Genomic DNA, 27,651 nt, shown 5'->3' with positions numbered 1-27,651 from the left:
CTTGAAACCTCAGTAGGAGCAGAGATGGTGTAATGAATCTTTTCCCTGATAAGGATGGAACAAAACCACTTAGCCATTCAGTTCCCATGGAGCCAAGCTACGAAGTCCAACTATGCACAGTCACAATTGTTTTGGCTTCTCAGAAATAGTAATTTAAAATATATCATCTCTGCATAATGAAATATATGTTTAATATGTTAATAGGTAGTGTTTTAGTTCTGAGTATTATTGGAGTAGATGGGACAATATTTATAAGCCTTCAATGAAAAGGAAAGCAGTATTAGACTTAGTAAAGCATCTTTATTTTCATATATTCCTCCCTCTTCTCCAAATTCTGTGGTCGTTTCTGTGCATGATCTGACTTCTTTATGAATGCATAAAAAGAGTAAGCAGAAGAAACAGGTTTATGGAAATACACATTTCTCTGCTTTTCTTCTCATGAATCCTATGCCTGCTGATGCTAGAAAGAATCTGTTGGATATCTGCTAGCAGGAAGCCATGAGGCAGCTGGTACAACACTGGGGTTTCTTGGAGTGTTTCTGCACAGCACTGTTGGAGGTATATGACACTTCAGGTACTACTTTCACAGGATGCAGACTGCAAGGATAGTTGGAGTTTCTGAGGATGCTGATTTGTGTTTCCTTAACAGAACCACTTGTATAAAAGCACTCTGTCCCTTCAGGTAGAAGTGGTGTCCCCTGCAATGAGTTAGGGTGTGTTTAATGATGGTTGTGTAGCTCCTGAGATGAGAGGGAAAGAGGTCACATGGTTTGGTTATGTGGAAGTGAAAAATTTCACATTCAAGAATCTCTGGAGGTTGAAAGTTTCTTGTCAGTCTAGTGTGATCTTTATTCCTCACTCTTATAGTAATTTTAATTTTTTCATTAAAAGAATTAAACTTGTGACCTTTACTATTCATATGTGGGACTTTTGTCTTAGGACCAAGCTATGCCTTTTTCTGTAATTTGGCATAATAAATTGTGAGTTCTCTCTTCTACCTTATGAGTTGACTGAGATAGAACCAGATCACAATATCCACACAAGGAAAAACTTTTAAACTGGCTTCATTAAAGATGCTTACTTTAACATGAAGTCTAATTAGATTTTTTCTTTCCTCATAATGTCATGTTTCAAACCACAGGTTTGCTAAAAAGCTATATATAGAATGTGTTTTAAAATAATGCATGGGTTTTTTATGATAAATGAAATCACTGAAGTACTGTGATGTACTGTGGAGTTCTGTGTTATGCTTCATTTGAGAGATTAGTAACAGAGACAATCAAGACATCAAAATTGCCTGTCACAGCGTAACTAAACTGCATTCTTCTATCTTGGAGCATCTAATGGCAGTGGGGTTTGAATTTCCTAATGAACAAGTGCTGAAATGTCAAAACCACAAGAAACATGATATTACACTAAACTGCGTATGATAGCAGTGTTTGTTATGTAGTTAGGCAGTGCCTCAGGAAAACATGCTTAAGTTTACATGGCAGTCTTCAAATGGGATTCCTAAATGTAAGTGTGGCTGATGTGATTTGGGATAATGATGAAATTTTTTAAAATTATCAGAAGTGTTCATTATAACTTTGAACTGTAACTTCTCCAATCCGGAGACACCTTCTGAAAGCAAAATGAAAAAGAATATTGGTTAGGAATGCAATTGTCCAGATTTATCTTTCCAAGTGTTCAGTTGCAAATGGCCAAAAAGCCATTATCAAAAAGAAGCTACGTTCTTGAAAATGAAGTAGGGTACTTAATGAAAACATGTCTTTTTTTTAATGCTTCACACCAATATTATTATTTTTTTATTATGAAATAATTCCAAAGGCTACCTCAGTGCACTATATTCCTTTTCCTGTCTTTCCAAGGAGAGGAGTTAGCAAGATGTGAGAGTGGAGGACATTGTTCTTGAGAGAATTAAGTTGGATCAGTGAAGACTATGTCAAGGATTCAAGCACTCAAAAGCTGATGAGAGAAAAAAAAGGTGAAGTTTGTTTAGTGGTAACAGTTGAGACCTGCGTTAGTCTTCTTTCTGCCTCTTCAGGAGAATAGAAATTAAAACTGATGTAATTTTTTTAGTCAAGATAGTTCAGGAAATGGTTTATTAATGTTCAAGCTAATGCAGTGAAAGCTTTGAAGACCCCTTTATTTCAAGATAGCCTTTAAATATTTTTTTTAAACTGTGGTACCTTTTTTCAGTGATTCTAGGAAGTGCTGTTTAGAATCATAGCTAAAGAGTTGTGCTATGTTGTTTTGTAAAAGAAAAAAAATCAGGCACTAACTGTTTTGTTTTAAGTTCATATGCTGCCATAATATGATAAAATGAGCTGAAAGACACTTTAAGGCAGACGCGCGCATTTGATTTTTCCAGTTGTATAATACCAGGTTATAGATTAGTCTAGTCCTCAGAAGGTAGAATTAGTTGTCGATTCTTCAGTTATTGAACTGGAAAAAAAAAAAAATTCCAACCCTTGCCCATATTCTGTTCACTATGCTGAAAACAACCGTACTGTTAATTCCTTTATGTCCTTTGTTCTTGACTTTAATGTTCCTTAATCTAAACTGAACTGCAATTGCCGTCTGTTAGACTAGGCCCTTAAATGATCCGAGTCCTCCTTCATATGGCTGTACTGTGTCTCATTATTTATTGTTCCTTTCAATATGTAATCATTTTTTAAATTCTTCTTTCTATTAACACTCATATGAGGTAATTTTGTTCATTAGGGCCCAAATCTGATTTAAGCTTTTCCCCCCAGGCACTGTTTTTAGCATAACAATGTTTTGTGTTGCTACAGTCTTTTTTTTAATTTTTTTATTTGAATGCAGGAGTGATCTGTGTTCTGTTTCTTGAGATACTCTTGGCATTAGCTTTTACATACCTACAACTGGTTGAATGGCTGGAAATCATCTCTAGTAATCCAGAGAAGTCAAGTTCTGCCTCATTAATACCCTGTCAGATTTCTGACGAGTTGTGTTGGAACAGCCATTTGATTGTCACTTTGATAAGAGTTGGTTCCCTGAATACGTTATTTTGGTCACTTCTTTCCACTGTATCTTGTAAAGCATCTGATTCATCTATTACATATGTTTTAAAATATTGTCAGCTTATGTCATTCAATATCACGGTTTGTCCAGAAAATAAGAGTTTTCCTTTTGCTAAATTGTTACAAACGAGACTACATAAATACAAGGGGAAGTGTACAGCTTCATTGTCTCAGAAGACAATGTCTGTAAGTAAAAAGGAAAATATGCAATCAATAGTTGGTAATTAAATTTGAAGATTCATTATTATCTTGATGAAGAAACAATGAAAGGAACAGTAGAAGGAGAAAATTACTGCAGGAGTGGTTGAATTACATTTTGGGATTGATGCTATTCCCTACCTAAATAGATTAAGAAACTCACTGACTTTTATTTCTATAGAATTCAGTCCATAAGAACACTCTTAATTTACTTTTCTTTTTCTTCAGGATATTGGATTTTTCTGATCTAAACCCAGTTTTCTACATTAGTGAGATGAGAGCAATAGAGCTCATATCACCAGAGTAACTTTACTGCAAAATTGACATTTGCCAATATCAGACGAGATTGTCAAAATACTCATTAACTTCAATTGAACCTACATTTTTCATTTTTATAAACCAACTGCAGCTCCTTTGAAGTCCATAGCAGAATTAGTTTCAAATTACTATATATAGTTTTAAACTTTTATATATATATACACATTAGAGAGAAAAAAAAAAGGGGGGATGGAAGGTGCTCTCTACTGTAATTTTCCTCCACATCAATTGTATACACCAGGTCTTGTACCTAGAACATTGCTGCAAAAAATGCTTAGTTTAATCACATTACTAATGACTGTTGTGGTACCATCCCACACAATTCAAGAGAAACTGAAATACCAACTATGTTCTTACCAGAAAATACAATTGGAAATCTCATAAAATGAGATGACTATGATTGTAATTTTTATCCTCTTTAGAAGGCAGTCCACTTTTAAATGGGCTTTCTTGTATAGTTTTCTAAGTGATTTGCAGTGTAGCATTTTGTAGAACACATTACGGTAATCTGAAGTGACAAATGGACTGATGATGGTAAAAATCATGATGTCCAGTAAAGAGCTATCTCCAGGAATTAGCTTTTAACTTCCTGTTAATATGTCTGCAATAAAGAAATATGAGAATGCTATAGTTATCCTTAAATTATTAGTAACTACTCTCAACATCAATTCATTTTTATATACTTTTTAATTCAATAACAAAGGTTATAAGCACATAGAATATTTTATAGATGATGCTACTTAACAGCATTATCATTCTTAATTGATGTCTGCTCTTTGTAAGTGTGTTTGTGCAGAAGTCTTATATGCAGCTCTGACAGACAAATTGTCTCTAAGCACTTGTGTTTAGAAATAGCCACATTATGATTTCTTAAAATAATTGCCAGTGTATTAGGGGAATACTCCTACCAATATTGTGGTGGCTCTAATTGCCAGGAATATATATCAAATTACAGTTAACTAGGACAGATTTTTCACTTCCATGTACCTTACATGAGATTTCTGTGTGCTATTGACAGAAAATGAGGGGTAGCTTCTCTTGCAGATTTTGGTATGACTATCACGTTCTGTTCTCAGCTACATAGGAATGATTCCATAAATGGTGATGATACAGGTATTTGAGATGGTACAAATTATCTTCATTACCGTCTCTGCAAGGGAGGCTGGCTGCAAGCAGGTCACGGATTCAGTCTTTCTGAAGAATGGTCTCCACTAACAAGCAGTGTCTGAGAAACTGGAACCATCCGTGAAGAAGCTGGAGTTATTTCCAAGCTATAAATGTCTGGTTGATTTCCATGGGACATACTATCACATTAACAAATAGTTAAGAGTAAAAGGGAAAAAGCAGTTTGTAACCAGCATGCAATACATAATGTTGAGATTCCTGCCTGGCAACTTTCTCCTTGTGCCTTCCCAGACACCTTAAGGCCATCCCAGCAGGATAACTGTATGACTGAGATGCAGGCACCTGCTCTTGAGGGGCAGGGAAGATGGATTTTTGGCTGTGTCCATGGTATACTGTCAATGTGTTTTTCCAGCTGAGGAGAGACCCTGTCGTTCTGGACTGTCTCAGTCCGTGCCTCATGACAGAGCTTTTTAGTTAAATCCAAAAAATGTGTGAAGTGTCAAATCCCTCACCCAGAGAAGGAGCTTCCTTCCTGCACACCAGCCACAACTTGCGCCCCACAATCCTGTGGGCACAGATCTTTCCACTTCCAGATTTTGGACAAGCCAGCTTGCTGAATTTCAAGGGATTGTCAGCCTCCGCACATCCCTTGCTTCTATCCTACATGCCCTGTGCGTTAGTAAGCCAGTAATTTTTTCCTTACTACAACCAAGTGCTCATTAGTCATTTGAGCCAGTCTATCAATATGTTACAGGTGAAATGGGAGCTAAATTTCCTTCCAGACATACCCTAATCAATCTCCCATCATCTTCTAGACTGCAGGGAGAGTCTGAGATGCTTTTCTAGAGATGGTTATTGTCTTTATGGACATCTGTGTATTTATAAATAGACAGAGTACAAGGTGCAACAAACTTTTATCTGTTAGTGGTACTTGTAATTCAACAGAAGGATCCTGAAGTGGTTCAGAGGATACATTTGACTGACATAAAGGCAACCTAGATCCATCTGCACGTATGTTTCTGTCTTGTTTCGTACAGTGTCCCACTGTAAAGCCTGAAGCAGCCTCACCAGGAGAGGAAGCGTCAGGGCTGCATTGGTCAGAATCCAGTATCAAAAAGGAGCGCCCTTCACAGATGTAATACCTAATGCAGCTCTTCTTGCTAACAACATTCCTATGGCATCCGAATGGCTAGTCTAGGAGTCTTTGCTGGCTCGGAAGTCCAAAATGAGGCTCTAACTGGCCAAATACATGCTTTACTAACACGTCACAGCTCTTACATGTACAGCGTTTTCTGCCAAAAATGAGACACTGCTGTGAGTGAACATATAAACTATAGCAATCCTTTCTTGGAAAGGAACCTGCAGTAAGCTTCCATCCCAGGCTCTCAACAAAACTGTGTTATATTGTCTATACAACTTGACAGGTGACAATTACAATTTTTTTCCTTGGTACCTGGCAGTGGGATTAAAGCAATACAGAAATAAGAACTACTCTTCTTCCTTTCCCCTGCCTTTTTTTTCTTTTTTCTTTTTTTTCTTTTTATCTTGGTGCAGGAATAGTATTTTGTTTGATGTAGAGCTTTAGACTAAGGTTATGAATATTAAAGTCATAACCATCTTGCATCACTTGCTGAATTTTATCTCATTTGGGTAGTGATGCATGCTCCCTATGGAGGATCCGTCTGCTTTGTTTACCTTATCTCCGAACATTTGATTAGAAAGACTTGCACCATATCGGTTAGAAACACATGGGTCCACATGACTCCATGTAATCCAAAATAGCCTGACACTATGCAGTGAAAATTTAGAGCGGAGAAGAAGGTGGAGTACAGAGTCCTGGAGACAGGAATAATGGAAACATGGATGACATGGAAAGATGACTGCTCTGGGTCACACCCAAAACTCATCAGTGTATGTAAGCACATTTCTGTGAACTTGATGAGGAAGTTCTGAAGCACATTTGAGTATGCCTCAGTTTATCAAAGTCTTTTCGTGTAGTTAAAATACCGAAAAGCAATATCAGGACATAAGTTTTGGAATGACTCAGAGATTTGTGTTAACAGGTATGAGATTTACATAGATGAATTGAAAACATACTGCTATGTACTACATTTTATGGGGTTTATTGCTGTAAGGCACATCTGTCAGGTGAATTAGTATTCTCTGAAACTGACGGATGATCTCCCTGGAGAATCTGTTTTTGTGATAAATACAGCAAAGTTAGCAGCATGGCATATTTTCACCTCTCCACCACTGGAAGGACAGCTGTGGTCAGTGGTGTTGCTCTACAGAAACAGCTGAACCACCTGGGTCAAAGGCCTGGCCAGCTTGCCCAGGGAACAAGGCTTCTGTGCAAGCCAGCTCAAGACACCAGGATAGATTCTTACAGATCTATTTAAAGTTCCACATTTTCTGTTCCAAGTCCCAGGCTTGTTTCTTTGACTTGGCTGTCAGTAGTAGAATCTGAGTATCTATGGAGTTTTATACTCTAGTATAAAACAGCAGAAAGAAAATCTAAAAAAAAAACAAACAGGAAAACTTAGAATGTTAAAGAACTACACATGATAAATAGTAGTGACAAAACCTGATGCACTTCTTAGGAAGCTTTGTGGTATTATGCTAAAGGGTAGTCTGTAGAAAAAAAAAAAAGAGAATTTTCTAGATTTTATTTGCAGGAGAGGATTGACCTGTTTCAGTCCTTGGCTATTTGGGATGGACGATGTGAGTAGTATCAGCTGAGATGTTGTTTTTCACACTGAGCTAGTCAACTTGAATTTAAAAGTTCTTCACACCTAAGTGATAGAATAGTATTCTTATAGGAAGACAGTGTCACTAATACTAACCAAACCTTCATTGTTTTAATTCTGAAACCCTGTGTCTTTCTCACTCTTTTTATTTTCATTTATTTATTTTTCCTGTGGAATGCCCCTCTAAGAAAAAGTAATAGTTGGTCTGTAACAGGAGTAGTTCTGTGCCTTTTCTTTATTTCCTTTCTAAACTAACTCCCAACTTCCACAAATCTTCCAGCAAGAGGAGTGTGGAGTGTGTTGTTCATTATTATGATATCTCATCTTAAATCTCCTCTGGTAACTGCTGACAAATGGAACACAGTGACACTTCCATTGACTTGCTATTTAGTAGTTTAAAGCAATGTAATGCATACAGTCTGCTGTAGGCGGCATATTACACACCTCCTGCATGCGCACTATGCATGAGATTCAGCCAATGCTGCTATATTCCTCATCCCCAAGATGAGGTTGTCCTTCCCCCTTCTTTTTGTCTTTTCACAGCTAAACAGAAGCTTTTGCTTTTCCATTGTCTCCTACTTCTGTTATTTCTTACACTGATATCCGTACCATAACCACAATTGATGAGGCCGTATGGTACTGCTATTGTAAAATAGTCAAGTCTCAATAAGCAGTAATTTTGGCTTACCCAAGGAGCACAGCTTGGGTAAAAAAATGTGATGAACTTGATGAACTACAATGTTTTCAGTATTAATCACTAAATGATGTAATCACATGAGAATCTGGTGCATCCCTTTTGTTACAGTACTGCAAAGCAGCATTGCTTTCCAGCCCACACAGCAATTTACCATGGACAGTGAATTTTCCTCACATAGAAACCTTGAATCTCTAGTGCATCAGCCTTGTGTCCTTCTACTCAATGTCTGATCAAAGTTAATCCTTATTAGTTCCATATGTCACTATTAGCACCAGTTGTACAAGGAAGTCTCTTCACACGGTATATTGGTTATCAAAACTACAAGGGCAATCAGGGTTTCTTATTTTCATTGGCTCATGGTGGTTGGAACTGTGCTCTCACACGGTAACTTTTCCTGTGCAGTGCCCTTCATCCACACTACCCCCTAAAAAGACATCTTGCGGAATATTTTTATCTTTTGTCAAAGGCCTAGATTTATTTTAACTCAGTTCCACTGTCTGTCTTCTACCAATTTTTGTCTTTTTCCCCTCTCTTTCAGAGGACAAAGTATGGACAACTGTGTACCATGATCTGCAAATGCAGACTTCTGTGGGAGGCAACAGCCTGGAGAAGTTATCTGTGCTGCAGCTCAACTACAGTGCAACAATGGACCAGATTTCTGCCATTACCAGCAGCGCTGAATACTGCGAGCAGTTTGTCTCCTATTCTTGCAAGATGTCCCGGCTGCTGAACACACCAGGTAGGCTGAGAATGGCATATCAATTAAACGCGGTGTTAAAGGCATTCATCTGAACAATTCAGCAGGTATTGCTGTTAGACCAGTCCATTCAGTAAACATACGTCTTTGCTCTCCTTCATAAAGTTCACAAAGAGGGAAATAATTGAATATGCAGAAGAAATTGTTTTCTTGGGAAATTTTGCTGTTTGCTTAGTACTGAAATGAATTTTGTTGCAACGCAAATCTGTGTTCTTCTCTCAGATCTGTTGCTCCTTCAAGAAGGGTGCTTTTGGTAAATAAGGGTAACTTTGAAAGTTTAATCAATAGAGGCATAGAAAAATTGCTTTGAATTTTATCCTGGTTTTCCGGTTGTCAGGTTTTGTATGCTACAGTCAGCAAGGGCACTGGCTGAGTGAGGGTTGGAATTTTCCAACTAATATTTCTGAAACAGTTTCTCAGACGCTGAGTATTTGTGGGTTGCCTTACACATTGCAGAGATTGGCATGGTCAGTAATGTGGTTGTGTGAGACATATGATGTGCTGTTGCCTACAAGTAGATTGGTTTTTAGTTTCTCCTTTTGTTGTGTAACTCTACTGGAAGAGAACAGTCCTAAAACTAATCCTCGCTTGCTGGATGCGCCTCCTCAACAACTCTTACCTCTAACTGATAAAGACAAAAGTATTAGTTGTTCCAGAATCAGTAAAACAGCACATAAAGATGGAATTCAGTTTTAGAAAATCTTTTAATATGCACTCAGTATTTCTTCTATGCTCTAATTGTGTATGATAGCATTTGATGTTATATAAATCCTTAATGGTACTGAACAAAGACTGGGTTATAAGTGGAAACATAGAACACATTTTCATGGTTGTGAAATGAGTTCATTGTGATAGGAGCAATTAGAATGCATTTCAGATGAAACTAATGGCTGGGTGCTTACAGTCTTATACTTTAAACTGCTTCCCCTCATGAATTTATTTTGGTATATTTTCTTATGGTGCTATAGATAAGGATTCATTTGGCATGCATGTGCATCTTATCCCTATTTCCATAAGCATTCCGTTAGTTAATAGATACTGTAATGCTTGTTACTCCTCTCCCTCCTCCCTGCTGTTTATGGACTATTTCTAATGCATGGTTTGTCTCTGTTGCTATTATTTTGCTTAATTTAGCGTAGCACAGAGACTCTGCAAGTGGAAAATTATTTCTTCTTTCTTGGGCCTTAACATATAGGATCCTGAATCATGTTAATAAACTAGAAGTATTGTGATTAGATTCTGCTGATGGATACAAGCTCCCCTCTTGCATATGTTTCAAAAAGGTAGTATATGGATGTATCTTTGGCAGGTATTTAGAAGTTGAATTCACCTGGGAACAGAGCTGGAGATAATTTTCACAGAAAGCTCATGGTTTGCACAGACTACAGGGTTAGATTCTAGATTCTCCTCTAAATGTATAAGACTATTATTTCAGGACCAAATTGTACTTGTTAGTATGTATTTATATTATAATAAAAGAAATACATACTGTAACTGCAGGTGTTTGCCCTAGCTTCTAGATTTAAAAGACCAATTAAGCAGCACACAAAATAATAACTTACTGAAGATTTCTTTAAGGAATAGTCAGTTCAGATATTTGCATTTTTAAGCTTCTTAGAAATGGTTGGGTGTATTTTGCAGATACCTTTCCACGTTTTCACCTTTTATATGGAAAGATAAATTGTCTTAGAAACTCCTTCTAAGCCAGCTTTTTGGTCTGGAAAGTAGGTTTCTGAAGATATTCTGAGATGGGTTGTTTGGGGGGGGGGAGGGGGGGTTGGGTGTTTTTTTGTATTTTCTTTTTTTTTTTCCTTTAAGTGAGAGAAAGAAACAACAAAACATTTTTTAAGCTAGACAGTAACAAAAAAATTGCACCGTAGTGTTTGCATAACACCTGTAATAGTTTGTACATATAGTATAGCAATGACTTGTGTGTTCATAGGGAAGAGACCGATACATTTTTTTTCTAAGCTATGTATTCTTGGTTTCAGCTATGCTTCTAAGCTAAGGAACTAATTTTTCATACCTTTCTGGTTTTGGTTTTGTTTTTTTTCCCCACCCCGGAGGATTGCCTTATTTGCTAAATATGACACCTTATTCATCTCACAGCACCAGTCCAAGTGCTCGTACGGCTTCTTCCACCACAGGGCTTTCTATATAAATTTTTGCATTATGGTGCCCACAAAAGCAAATGAAAAAAAAATATTTAAAAAATATACATTTCTGTATTCCTCAGGAAGCGGAATCCTGGTTGTATTGAAGCCAGTGGTAAAACCTCTATAGATTTCCTGGGATCAGGATAACATTTGTGGCCTTGACCACCGGTGCTTTTCTAGGTTGAAACATTTCTGTTACAACTTTCAGATGTTCAATCAACCACTTAGAATAGACTAGCCCTTTTGTATAAAATTGCATCAGAGAGAACAGAAAATTCAGCGAATAGTGCAGCAACTCAACTTTTTGCAAATTTTTCTCTCTTGGGGATCATGGCATTTTGCAAAATCATCTCTGCTCAGGGAGAAATTGCTCAATTAACATATTCAAACAAATCAGAATTCAAAGCTGTTTATTGATCTATTCATAGCAAGTAATTAAGTAGCAATCTGAACTATAGCTTTTGCTGCTTTTAGTTATGCATTTCCTGATAAGGTAAAGTCATATACAGTTGCACTAATATATGTTCTGCTGCTAATAATAGCTTAAATAACCTTTTTGTATACAGTGTAAACTGCTTCAAAATGCAGTGTTTGAGGGTAGTCTTCATATTAATAAACCTGTTTTGTTGTGGGTTTTTTTTGGCTTCAGGCACAGTGGTTAAAGAATTCTCATTGCCATGTACTTTGAGAGCCACACACAAAGAGTAGTTTGTACAGGCTAAGAATTCTCATTCTTCTATTACGAGTTTTAGACTTTGAGTTTTTATTCCTCCAGGTCCATGTCCTTTTTTTTTTTTTTTTTTTTTCTTAATCATGGGCTTTTATCCAAGAAAAATAAGATGTAAATCCCAGAGAACTGATTAAAATAATTTCCAACAATACATTGAGAGTGATTTTACAGGTCACAAAGCCATTGGCTTTCCACTCAGTCTGAAGGAAGCCAGTAATAAGATATTCCATGTAAATTAAATCATAAGGGACTTCTGAAAACATACCCAAAACCAAGAATCTTGTAAGACTATAGGATAATTCAGGTTTGAAGGAACTGCAGTAGGTCGTCTACTCCACTATTCTGCTCAAAGCTGGATGAACAGTCCTTGTCTAGTAGTAAGTAAAGACTATCTGAAATTCAATTTTCCTTCCTTACAGTTTTGAGTTTTTTGGGGTTTTTTTGTGTTTTATTATTATTATTTTGAATTTGCAGCCCAATATATTTAAATTATGTTTGGAGCTAGGGATCTGTTTACAAGCCTTTACAAAGGATGATTAGAAAAACAAAATTAGTCGAAATAGTTTGGAGACTTTCTTAAGAAAGTACAAACCCAGACACCTCTTTGAAAATACACTATGTTATCACAATAAACAATAAAGCTATAGGTACACTGTAAATTTCTGGGGAAGCTGTTTTCAAGCAGGGAGGGACCCTGCAGTTCGTGCAGTTGTCTCACAGTCTTTATGCCAGTTAACTACAGTCTAAGGAGATCTGTGTCCTGTTCCTGACTGATACAAATTTTGTCTATGATTTTAACAATTTGTTTGATATTGTTATCTTTTTCAGTTAGGTCAATATGGGGCTTATGCTTCTTATTGTCTATATTGTCTATTTAGAATCATGGAATCATTTAGGTTGGAAAAGACCTTTGAGATCATGAAGCCCAACCATTAACCCAGCACTGCCAAGCCCACCACTAACCATGTTGCTTAAGCGCAGCATCTATGTGTTTTCTAAACGCCTCCAGGGATGGTGATTCCACCACCTCCCTGGGCAGCCTGTTCCAATGCTTGGGCATCCTTTCAGTGAAGAAATGTCTCCTAACATCCAATCTAAACTTTCTCTAGTGAAACTTGAGGCCATTTGCTCTTGTAGTGTTGCTTGTTACCTGGGAGAAGAGAACAACCCCCCCTGCCCACAGCCTCTGTCAGGCAGCTGTAGGGAGTGAGAAGGTCCTCCCTGAGCAACTCCCCAGACTCAACACCCCCAGTGCCCTCAGATGCTCCCCATCAGCCTTGTGCCCCACCCCCTACTCGTCTCTGGACACACTCCAGCCCCTTTGTGGCTTCCTTGCAGTGAGGGGCTGCAAGCTGAACATGGGATTCCAGGTGCGGCCCCACCAGTGCCAGGTATAGAAGGACAGTCACTGACCTAGTCCTGCTGGCCACACTGTTCCTGATACAGGCCAGGCTGCTGCTGGCCGCCTTGGCCACCTGGGCACAGTGGGGGCTCATGGCCAGCCGGCCACTGGCCACCCCCCAGGCCCTTTCCCACCAGCAGCTCCCCTGCCCCTGCCCCCCGCCTGCTGTGACCCAGGGCAGGGCCCGGCACAGAGCCCTGTTGAATCCCATCCAAGTGGCCTCGGCCCCTCGGCCTGGCCTGCCCAGCCCCTGCAGAGCCCCCTACCCCCGGCAGATCAACGCTCCTGCCCAGCTTGGTGTCCTCTGCCAACTGATGGAGGGTGCGCCCCATCTCCTCGTACGCACCGTCGGTGAAGATGTTGATCAGGACTGGCCCTGCCACCGAGCCCTGGGGACACCCCCTGTGCCCGGCGCCAGTGGGATGTAGCTCCATTCCCCGCTGCGCTCTGGGCTCGGCCCTCCAGGCAGCTCCTAACCCCGTGCAGAGTGCCCTGGCCTGGCCAGGAGCAGCCAGGTTCTCCAGGAGATGCTGTGGGAGATGGTGTCAGTGTCCAGGTAGACACCGCCCACAGCATTTCTCTTTTCCACTGGGTGGGTCATCTTGTCGTAGAAGGAGATTTATTTAAATTTATTTATTTAGATAATACATCTTGTAGAACAGGAATTCCTCTGTGAATAGGCAGTTGTTAGCATGACTGAAGCTTGATCTTAGTAATCCAAGTAGCTGTTACTGTCAAGAAATGAATGAAATGATAAGCCTATGGATCATAATTGCAATTTAGTAAGTGTACATGTATATGTAAATTAAAAAATAATATCTTTTTTTATTATTTTTTGCTCTTTCACATTTACATTTCTCATATCCTCTTTTCTTCTTGTTTCCTTGGAAACTTCCATTTTGAGAAGATAATGATATGTTCAGTATTAAGTATATGCAGAAAGCTGGCTGTTTTCTGCATTCTCGATGCCCATACAGTTTCCAGTTGGTATGGGAGATGATGGGACATTTCCCTCATTTGCAGAAAGGAACTTGGAGAACTTTCATGCCCACTGGTTAGTAAGAGGGAAAAGGCAATGCAGGATATAGAATCACTTTGCTTTTATAGGAAGGATCTTCTTCCCTTCTTTGCTGTAAGAAACGAAGTGATATAGAGGACAGTAATACAATATACTAATAGAATGCCAAAAGTTAGTTGACAAAATTATGTATCTTCATCCACTGTTGTCATTCAACTTCCTAGTAACTCCTGCCTGTGACCTCCTTGGTATGAAATTTTCCATGGGCCACTGATCTCAGCCTCTGAAGTGAGAAGGGAACGGCATGCTGGTTCTGCAATTCTTCCCTTCACCCTGAGAACGAGACCCTGAAGGGAGGAGGGCTGCTGTTTTCAGCATATTTGTGAGTCTGTCATTTCCCAGAGCTGTAGGAGCTGTAACAAATAATCAGAATGTGGGAGCTAAAAGCATAGATACAGAGAACAGAACAAGATCTGTTGGTGTTGTGTTCCAATTTTTATCCCTATTCACTGTGCCTGCAGGCAGCATATGAAAAGCATAAAGCAGAGTTACTACAGTACATGAATTACTGTTTCAAGCCTGTTTGTCTTTGGAGGAAATCAGACAGCAGCTTCATGAATTCAGGAGTTTAACAAGTGAAATAGAAAACTTTATTTGCTGTTTGGTTGGTTTAGTTACAATAAAGCAATTATAATACCAGTAGTAAACAATATTTATGAGTAGATGGAGAAAAAACAAAGTTAAACATTGCAATATGGAAATATGCTATTTTTCCTAAGTAGCTATCCAAATCAGAACTTAATATATAAACTTTCACATTGCTATACAGTAACAGATCAAGAATGTTAGTTGCAGTTAAAATTCCTACTTAATAAGAATTTTTCAGAAAGAGTCTGAGAGGAGTGGGTTTTCTGCAGTCCTACACAGACAAATAGAAGTTGCTCCAAAACTTGCTCAAGCTTCAGCATTCTATTCTGTTCTTTCACAAAACATGCCCATAAGCTTTCATGTATCTTGTCCAGCCTTAAGAAATTTATTGATCAATCCTTTCTTCTCTGTCAGTGTTCTAGAAAAGCTGATTTCAACTTCTAGTGATTTTTCAAGCAGAAGGGTAGCAGGAACAATGTACCTGCTCTGCTCTGATCTACATCCCCATGTCCTAGAAGTGGAAACCAACAGCTTTTTGAAATATCTTTTTTCCTTAGTCGTCATCATGTTGCCATAGAACGGAAGCAGGCATTAATTAATAGGTTAAATGTTTCTCATGAAATCAGTATCAGTCTCCTAGGTAAATGTTAGGTAGGTAAATGGTTAGTTAATAGGCCATTTTTTCTTGTCCATTGTTAATACACCCTTTAATCATGTCTTTGTTTCACTCTGCACCTTCGCTTGTCTTTTAGCAATTCGTTTGAGGTTTTTTGATACTGTGATCAGTGTCTCTTAGTTTCACCTTATCTTCATCATTCTTTGAGCTGGTGAACTGTATGTGGTGATTTTGCCAATTATCTTTGCTGTTGTGTAGGAATTAGACTTAATCCATTATCACTAAGTGAAAAAGGCTACATGATGCTTTGGTGTTTGTTAGAAATAATAGTAGCTGGTAAGAGCTTTGTGGGTATTAGAAATCCTGTACGGAAAATGTAACTGCAGTGCTGTAAGCCCTAGTTTCTTTCCTATGCTTTTTAAAGAAAAACTAGTGCATTTGTGTTTTAATTTTGCAGTTATAGCAGAATGTTCCAAACTGGCTGTTTCTCAGTCCCACTCTGAAAATGTGCTTTACCTATTACAGGATAAGATTGACTATCTTTATTTTTTAAAAGACAGATAGAGGAAGGCAATAATTACTCCACTGTTTGTGCTGAATCCTCTTTTATAAAAACTGTGTAAAACTATTCATGGTTATTGTTTTCACAGAAAGAGTCACAGACATTGCTTCTTCAAAAACCCAGGTTGTCTTGGGGAAAAGTCATCTTTCTTGCTGAATAACCAAAACAGATTTGTTTATTAATTTCTTAGACAAAATTAATCTAGATGTTATGTCACTGCACATCTTGACAAGAATTTCTCTTTCGCCCATATCCTAAATACATTACACTTGAGTATTTTTTCTTAAGCAAATTTGCAGTATAAATATCCGGTGTTTCTTTTTCCATTCCCATTCCTGAGATGAATGTTTGTCATAAACAACTGTATGAAGAATCAAGCTAAATGTATGCAATTAGAAGAAGATGGTGCTTTCCAATGCATAGAACAAAAGAATCACAACAAACCTCATTCCCTCCTGTGTCAGGGACTTCCTTGGCCTTTCCTTCATTGCTCTGTGTTGCCTTAGGAGACAAGTGTTCAGCTACTATTGAAGCATTGCCTGCCCTGTTTGCATTGATGAGATGATTCTGTTCATTTCTTGAAGCTGGGATTTTTACCGATTATCTGAAGGTTATGGTTAGGCTTTCCTGAACTCTGACCTGAGCTTTCCCAGCTGACAGCGTGGGGCATTGAGCTGTATCTTCTATATTAGATTTTACATCTGGAAAGAATTTCTGCTTCTCAGGAGCCTCTTTAAACGGTCTTTAGTTAACGTTTGGAGCTCAGAAGTACTGGAACTGCTTTGTAAGAACTACTTTTTGTTTTTAGTAATGTTATCAGATCCCAGCCCCTATATGATACCTTTTTTTCATAGTGAGTTCATCAGATAAACCTCCAAAACACAGCAGAATGTGTATGAACTTGAGAATGCATATGTAATTACTAATGTATGTGTGGCTGTTTGAGGTATGAACAGTCCAAAATACATCTTCTTCCAGGAGTATGTTTGAGTATGTTTTTTTAGTGTGCTTTTTATGCGTGTATGCTTGATGTTATTTATCAAATCAGACTGTTAAAATATTTCTCTGAATTGTCTCTGAAATGGAGTGCCTGAAATAGCTTCCCCTTTTCACCTTGTGAATAATTCTGCATGTTTCCCCTACTTCTCCACATTTTCTGTATAGTATAGCCCATTCTTTCCTTGAATCCCCTTCATTAATTTCATACTCTGCCTGTATATGTTTGCTAATATTAAACTATGTCGCTTAGAGCAGCCAACATTGCCTAAGCGTGTACGAGGATGGAGTTTTATGAAAAGTTAGAGTATGCAGGAAGTATAACATATTTAGAATCAGGTTCACTACCATCATTGCCATTATAATCTGGGGGACTGCATTGTCCCCTTGAACTTTTGTGCCTATATGTGCTTGTGACATAAGCCATATGTACCTGTAGATTTCTTTGTGGAAATATATATGTGTGTGTGTCATATATATGTATATATTCCACATATATATATATGTGGAAATCTATATAGGTATTTCTATAAAGAGGGTGGCCTCCAGGTAATGATCACTTCCTCCTGGAAGGGATTACTTCAACAAGATCCTATTGCAATGTACCTCTTTAAATATTTTGTTATGTGGGATATGCTCAATGTGAGAGGATGAAAAAGATTAATTTCCTATTTTCTGTAAGGGAGACATATTTTACTGCAAAGGCATATGGACAGTAACTTCTGTTTTCAAGGAATGTGTGTTGCCAGCAAAAATTAATCATGATCACTTCCTTAAATTGTTGGAATAAGGAGTGGGAAAGATATTTCACTTGATTAATAGGATTAGGAATAAAAAAATCAAGAATGGTATTTTCTGGAAAAATGGATCTGCAGATTTAAAAAAGAAAAAGAAAGGATACTTCGCACATCTACTAGTGGAAATTAAACTTTGTATCTGGGCATTTGTTGGCCTGTGCCATGATGAAGATGGAGCTGCTAACAAGATGCAAAAGATTGAAATGCAGTTCAGCATTTCAGAAGCAGCAGCTAAAGATTTGGAATCAGTTACCAATGTAGCTGTTAAACTATAATGAGTTTCAGAAAGTGGCAGCTGATTAATACACACTGCTCTCTCTGTTACCCTAGAAAATACCCATTATGCTGGTTTCTGTTGGAAGCGTACCCCAACACTGCTTTGCAGAAATAGCTGGGATGTTTGGGTAGTCAGCATGGACTCCGTAAAGCAAACATAAACTCCACAACTCATCCTGGGTTTTCACTTGCAGCTTGTTAAGGTCCTATGCATTGCCCCAACAGCAATGATGAGGCTTGGTTTAAACTACAGGTATGCAATTAGGTATACGTAACTTATAGGATAGATCTTACTAACTCATAGGTTCAAGATATATTTAATATCTATCAAGCTTTTTTTAAAATTACGTGGCTCACAAAGCCCTTACTAGATGAACAAATAGCTCTAATGAATCTATTTTACCGAGTTTAAATTGTAGCCACAAAAATATTTCTGTTTTGGAACATGCTATACTACTAAACAGAATCTTTTCTCCCACCACCTTAAGAACTACTAATCTGCTTTGTGCTAACATTAGTCTATCTCAAAAGTTCTTTTTACATTTATCTCTTTCCCTTTTTCTCATTGCTCTTTGATGTTTTATTGTGTCTCTACCTCTGATATTTGTAACATATTCTGATTTCATATAGACTTTTGTAAAATCTTAGTAGTATTTACAGTGGTATTACTCTTGAATGACACAGAAGTAACAGATCAAAGCTTCTTTTCTTTTTAATCATCTGTCCCCTGTGGCATAGACTGTGTTTTCATCATTCTTGGCAAAGCACTGTGTCAAGTAGCAAGAATGTTTGGAAGAGATACTGAACCAATTTCCTTTCTGGAAAATCTGAAATTGCAAGCAGAGAAAAAAAAAAATAAAAAAAAAAAATCAGACATATAAGATAATTCATCTGTGATGACGCTCTGCGCCACTGTGCCAATTTTTCACTCACAGATCTAAAAATATCTTAACACAATCTCCAGACATTGGGGAGTTGGAACTGATGAAAGTTTTGTTTTGTTTGGATTGGACATTTTGGTTTTTTTTTGTTTGAAGATTTCTGCACAAAGTCTGTTTGAATGTAGCGGTCCTGAGGAATTGAGAGGATTGCTGGACACAACTTGATGATCGATGCAGATCAACATTTACCATGCTAAGCAAAGAGCAAGCTTAATCTGACTGAACCAACATCAACTTGACTCTTGCTCTGATTAGTACTGCCTATTGATTTGTGGCCTGATGGCCAGCTCTTGTTCACAATCATGTTCAAGTACAAAAAATCTGTAACATCAGCCAGGCTTTGGGAACACAGAAAAAACAAAGGATAAGGAGTGGTAACTAAAAGTCTGCCAAGTTAGGTCCCTCCTGGTAAATTTAAGGTTTTATCTGGAGAAATTCTTCCTGACATGCACTTAGCTCGTTATTGAAGTGGAACAACTGAATATGCAGCATCCCAACATCAATGTCTGCTGTTCTTTGGACTCACATGCAAATTTTGTATTGTACAGTAACACCTGGATAAAGATAGATAAAGCAGTTACTCATTATGTCAAATCACTTGGCATCCTCTGTGGTCTGACTGTTAGTGTTTTGTATTATATACGGATTCCAGTGAACACAAGAAAAATAATAAGGATTTCCAGTGTTTATAGCATTACTATTGTCAAGATTCATTTTTATTCAAAGTAGTGCAACTATATGAACTAATGCTTAGAGAAAGAGAAAAGAGTTTGATTGTTTTTTGAATGTCATGCTAACTTTGGTAATCCTTTTATTATATGCCTTTTCATCAGACATTCACTGTATATCTATATTTTAAGAGAAAACATACATACAAAAAATCCTGTCAATTCAGTCTATTAAAGGATTTTTTTCTCTCCCAAACTTTGTAATCCTTGCTTGGAGTTCTGACAGAGGAATGGTAATAGGAGAGCTCCGCTTTGTCAAAGACTGAAAAACAGCAATGCTTGCTTGCTGACAAAATCTTGAATAAATAAGTTGAGCATAATCAAAACAAACTTTAAAATAATTTCTCTTCTACTGCAGGATATTATTTGAGATTTCTCTCAAATTAATTGCAGTGCAACACTATTGACAGCAGCATGGGACTTGCTGAAGTCCTATCTCCTGTATTAAGACTGATTATTAATGACATTTCACTGGAGTGGGATGGTCAGCATCTTTTTAGCTGCTCTTGTATTCCTAGCGCCTTTGTGTTTCATCAGTAAAAACAGTGGCATCTTCAAGTTGTCTTTTTCTCATGTTCATAAACCTGCCCACTCTCCTACTCATTCATTTTAAGGTGTGCATCGATTCATAAAATATTTTGCTTTCAATCAAAATGAATACTTTTCAAACACTAGGCACATGGCACTGGGTTTGATCTGTTTGGGAGCAAAGGGAAGGTAACACTGAGTATTCAGCTGAAGGCATGAACATTTGCATCGCTTGTCAGGGACTTGACCTCCACGTACAGCCTGGACGTGTCCTGAGGAATCTGATCACCCTGTTTCCTTCAAGTCTGGGTATCCTTCCAGGGTAAATGGATGGACATGGGTAGGCAATGAGGCATAGTAATTATGATAGAATCTCTGGCGGGAATTAGAGAAGGGCCAGAGTGAAAGAGCACTCCAGAAAGTATCCTTCCTTTGCAGTCAGAGCTCCTGAGACTTGCATGCCCTAGGATCAAGACTGTGGGGGACACTGGAAGCCCTTAGCTCCCTTCAGCGCTGCTGAAGAGTGATATGAGCCCTCTTTAAAGCCACAGAAGATGTCCTTGCATTGTGCAACAGGAGTAACAGAGAAAATGACATGCATGGTTGAGTGTATCCTCACTTTCACATGCAAGTGGCTTAGAATGGAAATAAAGGCATAATTCTTGTAGGAAGAATATATTTCGTTTTACAGGAGCTTTTAGTAAATCACTCATGATTCTACAGACTAAAGGAGTAGCAGGTTTGCAAGTCACAGAACATCTTGCAACTGTATTCCTCATACAATCATTTATCCCAGCGAGGAAGCAATAGCTTGCTTAGGTCTGTATCAAAAGGAAAAATCTGTAATTAGTAAGAAATATGTTTCTGGAATGCAGTTAAAGGGGAGTTACAGTAAGCAACCTTTTCTGTCTCTCTCTGGCTTTTAAATAATCCACTTTAAGGGATTATTTATTATTTAAAGAAGAATTTAAGAAACAGTAATGACTGGGATTACTGTCATTCTGGAAAAACTAGGCCTCGTTCTGTTGTGCAAAAATAATGTGACAAAACGCTGAAAAAATATATCAAACTTGGTATTGTCACTGATGGCCAGAGGGGTAGTAAGGCTTGTACCTGCCTGTGCACAGGGCTGCAGTAACAAGTCACACTTGGCCAGAGTCTAAGGCGAAGAGTTTTATAATAAATTCTGCACAGGAACTTCCCCACATTCCTCCTATATTAATGAATAACCTTGTCATTGCTGTAATTTTAAGTTTTACTGTGTTTTAATCAAAATGCAACATTATTAATCTATAATAAAATCCTAACCTACAAAAAACGGGTATCAAATTTAAATACAGATTACAATCCCTGGATTAGTGACACCACAAATTCTTGTTTCTTTCTGATCGACTGAGTTTTATTGTGAAAGAGATATTAACACAAATAGCTCATTTTAACATTTAAGGGAAGTGCTTTGTCTGTTGTCTTATTGTGTGATGTTCTTTCTAGAAATGAACTTAACCTAACATTTATTTCATGCTTTTCCCCTCGTACTTTGTTACTATGCTTTACTCATATGTTCTATTATCACTAGGACTTGCAAGCAGGTCAGCGTACTTCTTTGTATATACAATTTGCTAGTAAAACTTGTTCAAATATTTCTAAGAGCTATTTCTTCCCCAAAAGGGGCATTTCAGGAGGTCAGAAGGATTCAAAATGTTTACAATATACACTATACATTTTCAACTGTAGCTGAGTATTTAAATAGTAACTTTGTAAAGAAAAAATGCAAAGGGAAAAATATCCTTCTTAGTACAATTGCTTTTAATTTAATTAATTTTTAACTTTTTAATTTCTCTGCTTTTATTCCTTCATTCTCTTTTAAGTCTATTCTTTCATGTTTTTGAATACTTCTTTCTTCCTCTGTTGCTTTCTTTTTAACTGACCTGTTCTCATTGATACATGTGGAAGGCTTGTTGTTTCCACTGATCATTTTTTCAAGCTATGAAAATGTCTTTTGAGATGCCTCTTCTCTCTGTTTACATCCCTCTTCTTCAAATCATTTTCATACTCTTCAGGAGAAGATGGGCAAGGGTTTAAAGGATTCTGTGGGCATTGAGACAATCAGAGTTTAGCAGGTGCAGATAAAGGAATGATATACCAGCAGGGCTGTGGAGAGATTGTGGAATTGGAAAGCTGCTTGGGAAGCGGGTAACATAATAGTGCAATTTTTAGCAGATGATGGAGAATGCAAACCACTCTGTATATGGTAGCTGAAAGGCTTATGGCAGCCTTACGGCAACCCTTGAGCTTAATTAATTCACTGTCAAATTGGAGTTGGTTTAATTTAAACTAATGTGCTAATATTAACTAGGTTTGGGAAATTCAGATAAAAGTGCTATGGAAGGCTTCTGGAAAGTTTGGAGGTGGTGCAGAATAATAAAATGTGAAATATTTAAAATGGTTGAACAGCTTTATGCAGTTTGAAAAATTAGACAGTACTTCAGAGTTCCAAGTTGAATAAAGTCACATCTCATGTAACTTCCTTGAAATCAGTAGAGTAATGAAAAGTCAATTTGCCACATAAGCTGTTTTCAGGTTTTGGTTAGTTTTAATGGGATTTGCTCTGTCTTAAAAAAGTGAAGCCTTTTAAAAATACAGAGCAAGCTGTAGGTGAAGCAAGGAACAAAATGGCTTTTAGTATCTGGATATGTCCTAGACTATAGGGTAAAAAAAGAGCTGCTGTAGCTTTCATACGACAGTATTTTAGAGCTAAATGCTTTACAGTTTCATTGAAAACACCACAGGACTTCTACGGTACAGTAAGCCCACGTTCGCTTTGATCCGCATAGAAATCCATGCCACCACATGCCACTTGTAGAAATACGTCCTAAACTAAAGTGGTTTTGAAATTGGACTCGCCACTTACCCAGCTATGAACTCCTGAGTTCTGCTTTGGGGTGCAATGAAAAATCTTTTCATATGCTATCGGGGACCGGTACTCTTTTCACTCTCCGACATGAAATTATCCAAATAAAACAGTTAAAAAGCTAGCACACAGAAGTGACTTTCCTAGAGCTTCCCTGAAGGATTCAACCAAGGACAGCTGATCTATTTAAGTATTAACTCTAATTTAAATGCATGTACCAATTTAATTCAAAGTTTGTGACAGAAAGAGATAAAAAGTTTGAACGTTTGTAGTACCATTGCTTTTATTAATTGAAAACTAGCATACAAAGGAAATTTTCAAAATGTTGGAATGCTGAGTTCTTCATCCAAGTCTGACTACTTCAGATCCCACACAAAACAGTAGCGCCTGAGATTTTTTTATTGTGTGGCTGCTCAGCTATCAAGATAAAATGGATAGTCTCAGTCTCCTTCCTGCTGGGCATAAGCTGCATGTCATCTAACCATCATCATTCCTGGCACTTTCCAGGCTGCCTTATCTAAGGCTACCAACTGGCCAGCCCACTAGTATCCTACAACAGCAGCTGATACGGGGCTGTGTGAGCAATTTAATTTTTGTTGGCTGAAAGTGGCAGGAAAATAATTGAAGAAACATAGAACAAATGTTTTAAAAATCTGATTTTAAAAAGTCAGCTTCTTCAGATCGAATTATGATATGTTTCAGCTAATACAGCTAATCAATATGCATTAATAAATTATTGTTTTGCAAAATATAAAACAATAAATTAAAATTTTCATAATTTTTTTCACCTCAGTTGTTTTTGGTTTAACAGTGTGCTGAGTTTGACAATGAACAGTTTCTTCACCTAAACCCCATGTTTTCAGAAAGGAAAGATGTTTTGACACCAAAATTAATTAGGTCCAAGTTGCATTACATTGCAGTGGTCAGACTCATGCCAAGTTAGCACATGTGCATAGTTGCTACTTGATTTGTATTTATTTCTAAAATGGACAACATTTATTGGAATTGTTAATGCATCTAGCAAATATTATTGGCATTTATTTTTAATGAAGGAATGAGCAGGTGAAATGGGTACAGTTATACTTTACAATATACTTTTATATAGCATGTTTCTGTCTGTAGGACATACTATATTATACCACATTTCAGAAGAAAACGGTTTCCCATAGTGAACAAGCACAGCCATCCTCATCCTGCAGTCACCCAGAAATGTTACTGTCATTTGGTAACATTATGCTTTTTACACTAAGTAACAAAGTACAGATCTTGTTTATTTGCCAGTTATTTTACTGTCCTTTCATCAACTCTGATGGGAACTTACCTGGATTTTAGGGACCAGGAACTACGTTTTCCTCTTGGCTTATTTTTCAAGTTTGGAGACGGAAGTGCTGTCATATCTTAACACACGTGATGACAGGGATGGATAGTAACCTGTTATCTTAATTGCTGTGATGTTTGGTGGTTTTACAAAAATATTTCTGTCACCAGGAGATAATATTTTCCAATCTCTCAGTACAATAACTAAGTGTATGATAGTCAACATGATTCTTTCATATGTACAGGCATTTCAGTGTCTGTGTTACACAGTCTTTCCTTCCAATTTATTTGATATCAATGTTTTAGTTTGTTATTTGAATTTGATGCTGGACCAGAGTCATGGGTCAGCATACTTTGGCTGGAAAATGTTTTTTAAAAAGTATGAAGTATGGAGATTTAAATCAGAAATTACTCTATACATGGCTAATTCCTCCATCCTGTCATCTGTAAATAAGAACTGGTATTAGAAAGGTTGTAATTTATGTTAATGATAGTGCCAAAAGCATTGGTACGATGCTCTTTGTATGGGTTCATGCAAATGGTTGATTGCTACTGTAGTGTGCATTAACATAGAGCACAGCCACAGGTAATTTATGGGAAAATGAAAATATATGAAATACTAAGTGAAGCAGTGATCAGTGAGCAATATCCTTGCCTCAGATCAGTACATATTTTCAGAATCATGTTCATCATTGCTTCGGAGAATAAAAAAGCATACTGTACGAAAAACAACATGATGCACAGAATAATGCTTAGAGATATGACGCAGTATAAAATCATGTGATATACCTTTCCGTATGCACTGTGAGTTTGGGAAGTTTTGGGGGTTTTTAAGATATATTTATAAAAATATCAATTAAAGAATTGAAACCAAATAGAAAAGATGTGATGGGAAGAAGTAAATATTCATGGAATCATGGAAGGGATCTCTGGAGCTCATCTGGTCCAGCCCTCATGCTCAAGTAAGGCTGCCTAGAGCCAGTTGCCCAGGATCGTTTTCGGACAGCTTTTTGGAAGTATCCAGGGTGGGAGACTCCACAACTGCTCTGGGCAACCTGCACCAGTGCTTGGTCACCCTCACAGTAAAACAGCATTTTATGACATTCAGAGGGAACTTCCTGTGCTTCAATTTGTGCCCAATGCCTCTCATCCTCCCTCTGGGCATCACTGCAAAGACCCTGGCTCTCTTCTTTATGTCCTTCCTTCAGGTATTTGTATACATTGAAATGTATACCTGAAATGACCAAAGGCATATTCTGTACCATATAACATCATGCATAAAAATTGAGGTAGAGGAAGAAAGAGCGGAGTTTGACTTCCCAGTTAGCAGTTGCTTGGGGCATGGCTGGGCAATGGTCTGCTTGAGAGGGGTCATGAGTGAGTGATTGCCTCTTTTTTTATTATTTTTTATTTCTTTCTCTTTTCTTCACTTACTAAACTGACCTTTTTCTTAAGCCATTAAGAGCCTTAATCTTACTCTTGCTCTTCCTATTCTCTCACCTGGTTCGTCACAGGGGAGTGAGTGAGCAGCGATGTGGGTGCTTAGAGGCCAGGTCAATCCACAGGGCTTTGAATCTGGGAATTTGAAATCAACGCATAACTGCTGCTAAATGGTGCAAAATTATTTTTGTTTCAATACAAGTGAAGTGCTGAGGAATTTCAAACAGTAGTTAATCGAGGAGGAGAAATCTGTAGGTTTTATTTGCCAAGAAATTGTTTGCCAACAGAGGACTGATTTGTCTGATTGTAGTATTTGAGCAGATACTCAATAAGAAGAAATAGTATTTGGTCAAAGCCAAAAACATAGCTGAAGAGTATATGTGGTGCAATGGCTACAATTGCAGCAGAGCATTAGTCAGGAAATCATTAACAATGATTAGTCAACCCTATAACCCTACAAAACGAATCATATTCTCCATTTATTTTCATATCTAATAACTTGCTAATGCCATCATTATGAATTTTGAAAAAAATCTCTTCATATGAACCATCCACTTTAATTAAATCCATGCAGTAGAATTCCAGTTCTTCTGTGGTCATAATTATAGCTTGCATTTCCCTTTTGCATATAGGCAATTTGATAAGTAAAACTATCTTAAAACAATCACAAATTAAATTTTCAGAAATATTTACTTTCCCATGTTGTAAGACGATGCAAGACTATGCCAAAAGCTTTCTGGTTTAGGATGCATTTATTTTTATTTCTTTCAAGGATTAAGATAGTTTGCTGCTTCTGTTTCAGTCTATTTTTAAAAATTGAGTTGATGACCATACTGCGGACCCATTTCAGCTATGCCATTTTTCCGTATTCCTGTTTTTAGTAATGAGCTCTGGTATCGCAAAAGACTAAGCCAGGATGAAGTGATAACTGCAGTCTGTTGCACGATTTGAGGTGGCTGAGTAGCTGGTATCATGTGGTAGCAGTGGAAAGGAGCAGCCCTTCCCTCTCGGCACTGCTCATCCCTCCACCGGGATGCTGGCAGCACTGGCCGTGTGGAGGAGATGAGGCGTATAGTGGGGGCTTGGTCAGGTTTCAAAGGCTACCCAGAAAGATGCTTGCTCACCTCCTAGCCATTTGGCTTCTAGAGTGTAGTTAAGGAAACATTCAGCTGAAGCAGTGTGCAGTATTTTGGCTAAATTTGCGCATATATATAAAAATAAAGAAAGAAATAATGCTGCATTTGTAGGCATCAGATAGTCAAATAGGATTAGGTGAGCGCCCTGGGGAGTTTGCTGCCAGTCTGGAGGCAGGTATTTTTCTCCTATTTGCATGAATTCCAAAATTCACCGAGTATTGTGTTGGTGCTCAGATCGGTGTTTTCAGCAGCTTTTCTGTTTAGATTCGGTATGGTAATGCTGTACTACTTTATATTCTTCCATTCCTAAATAAATTATATTGAAAAACAGAGTCTTTAATTATTCTGTCCAATTGGTTGTGAGAATAGAAAATCTAAGGGGCAAAAAATCTGTGAAAATGCCTAAACTTCAATTTTAAATTACTTTATTCCTCGCTTTCTTTGAAAAGACTGACGGCCTCTACATGTTAATTGTGAAAACAGTATCATGATATCTTTCTGTAACATCTTTAATTGATTTTACTTGGAAGACCCCAAGTGTGTGGTAGCACAATATGCTAATT

The 27,651-nt window shown here is 37.7% G+C and overlaps 1 protein-coding gene across 2 annotated transcripts in view; it reads left to right on the top strand.

The window, feature by feature from the left end:
- The window catches only part of CNTNAP2 (contactin associated protein 2), a 1,145,700-nt gene that overhangs the window by 790,006 nt on the left and 328,043 nt on the right, over positions 1 to 27,651 (top strand). For both annotated transcript variants that reach the window (XM_040592035.1, XM_040592036.1), the window contains one exon: positions 8,668 to 8,868. In XM_040592035.1, coding sequence (XP_040447969.1) covers positions 8,668 to 8,868 — 201 coding nt within the window. The remainder of the gene's footprint in view (positions 1 to 8,667; positions 8,869 to 27,651) is intronic.

Source organism: Falco naumanni, chromosome 4 (assembly GCF_017639655.2).
Source record: "Falco naumanni isolate bFalNau1 chromosome 4, bFalNau1.pat, whole genome shotgun sequence".
Classification (NCBI taxonomy): domain Eukaryota; kingdom Metazoa; phylum Chordata; class Aves; order Falconiformes; family Falconidae; genus Falco; species Falco naumanni.
Note: the sequence above shows the minus strand (reverse complement) of the source record. Positions and strands in the feature narration are given on the sequence as shown.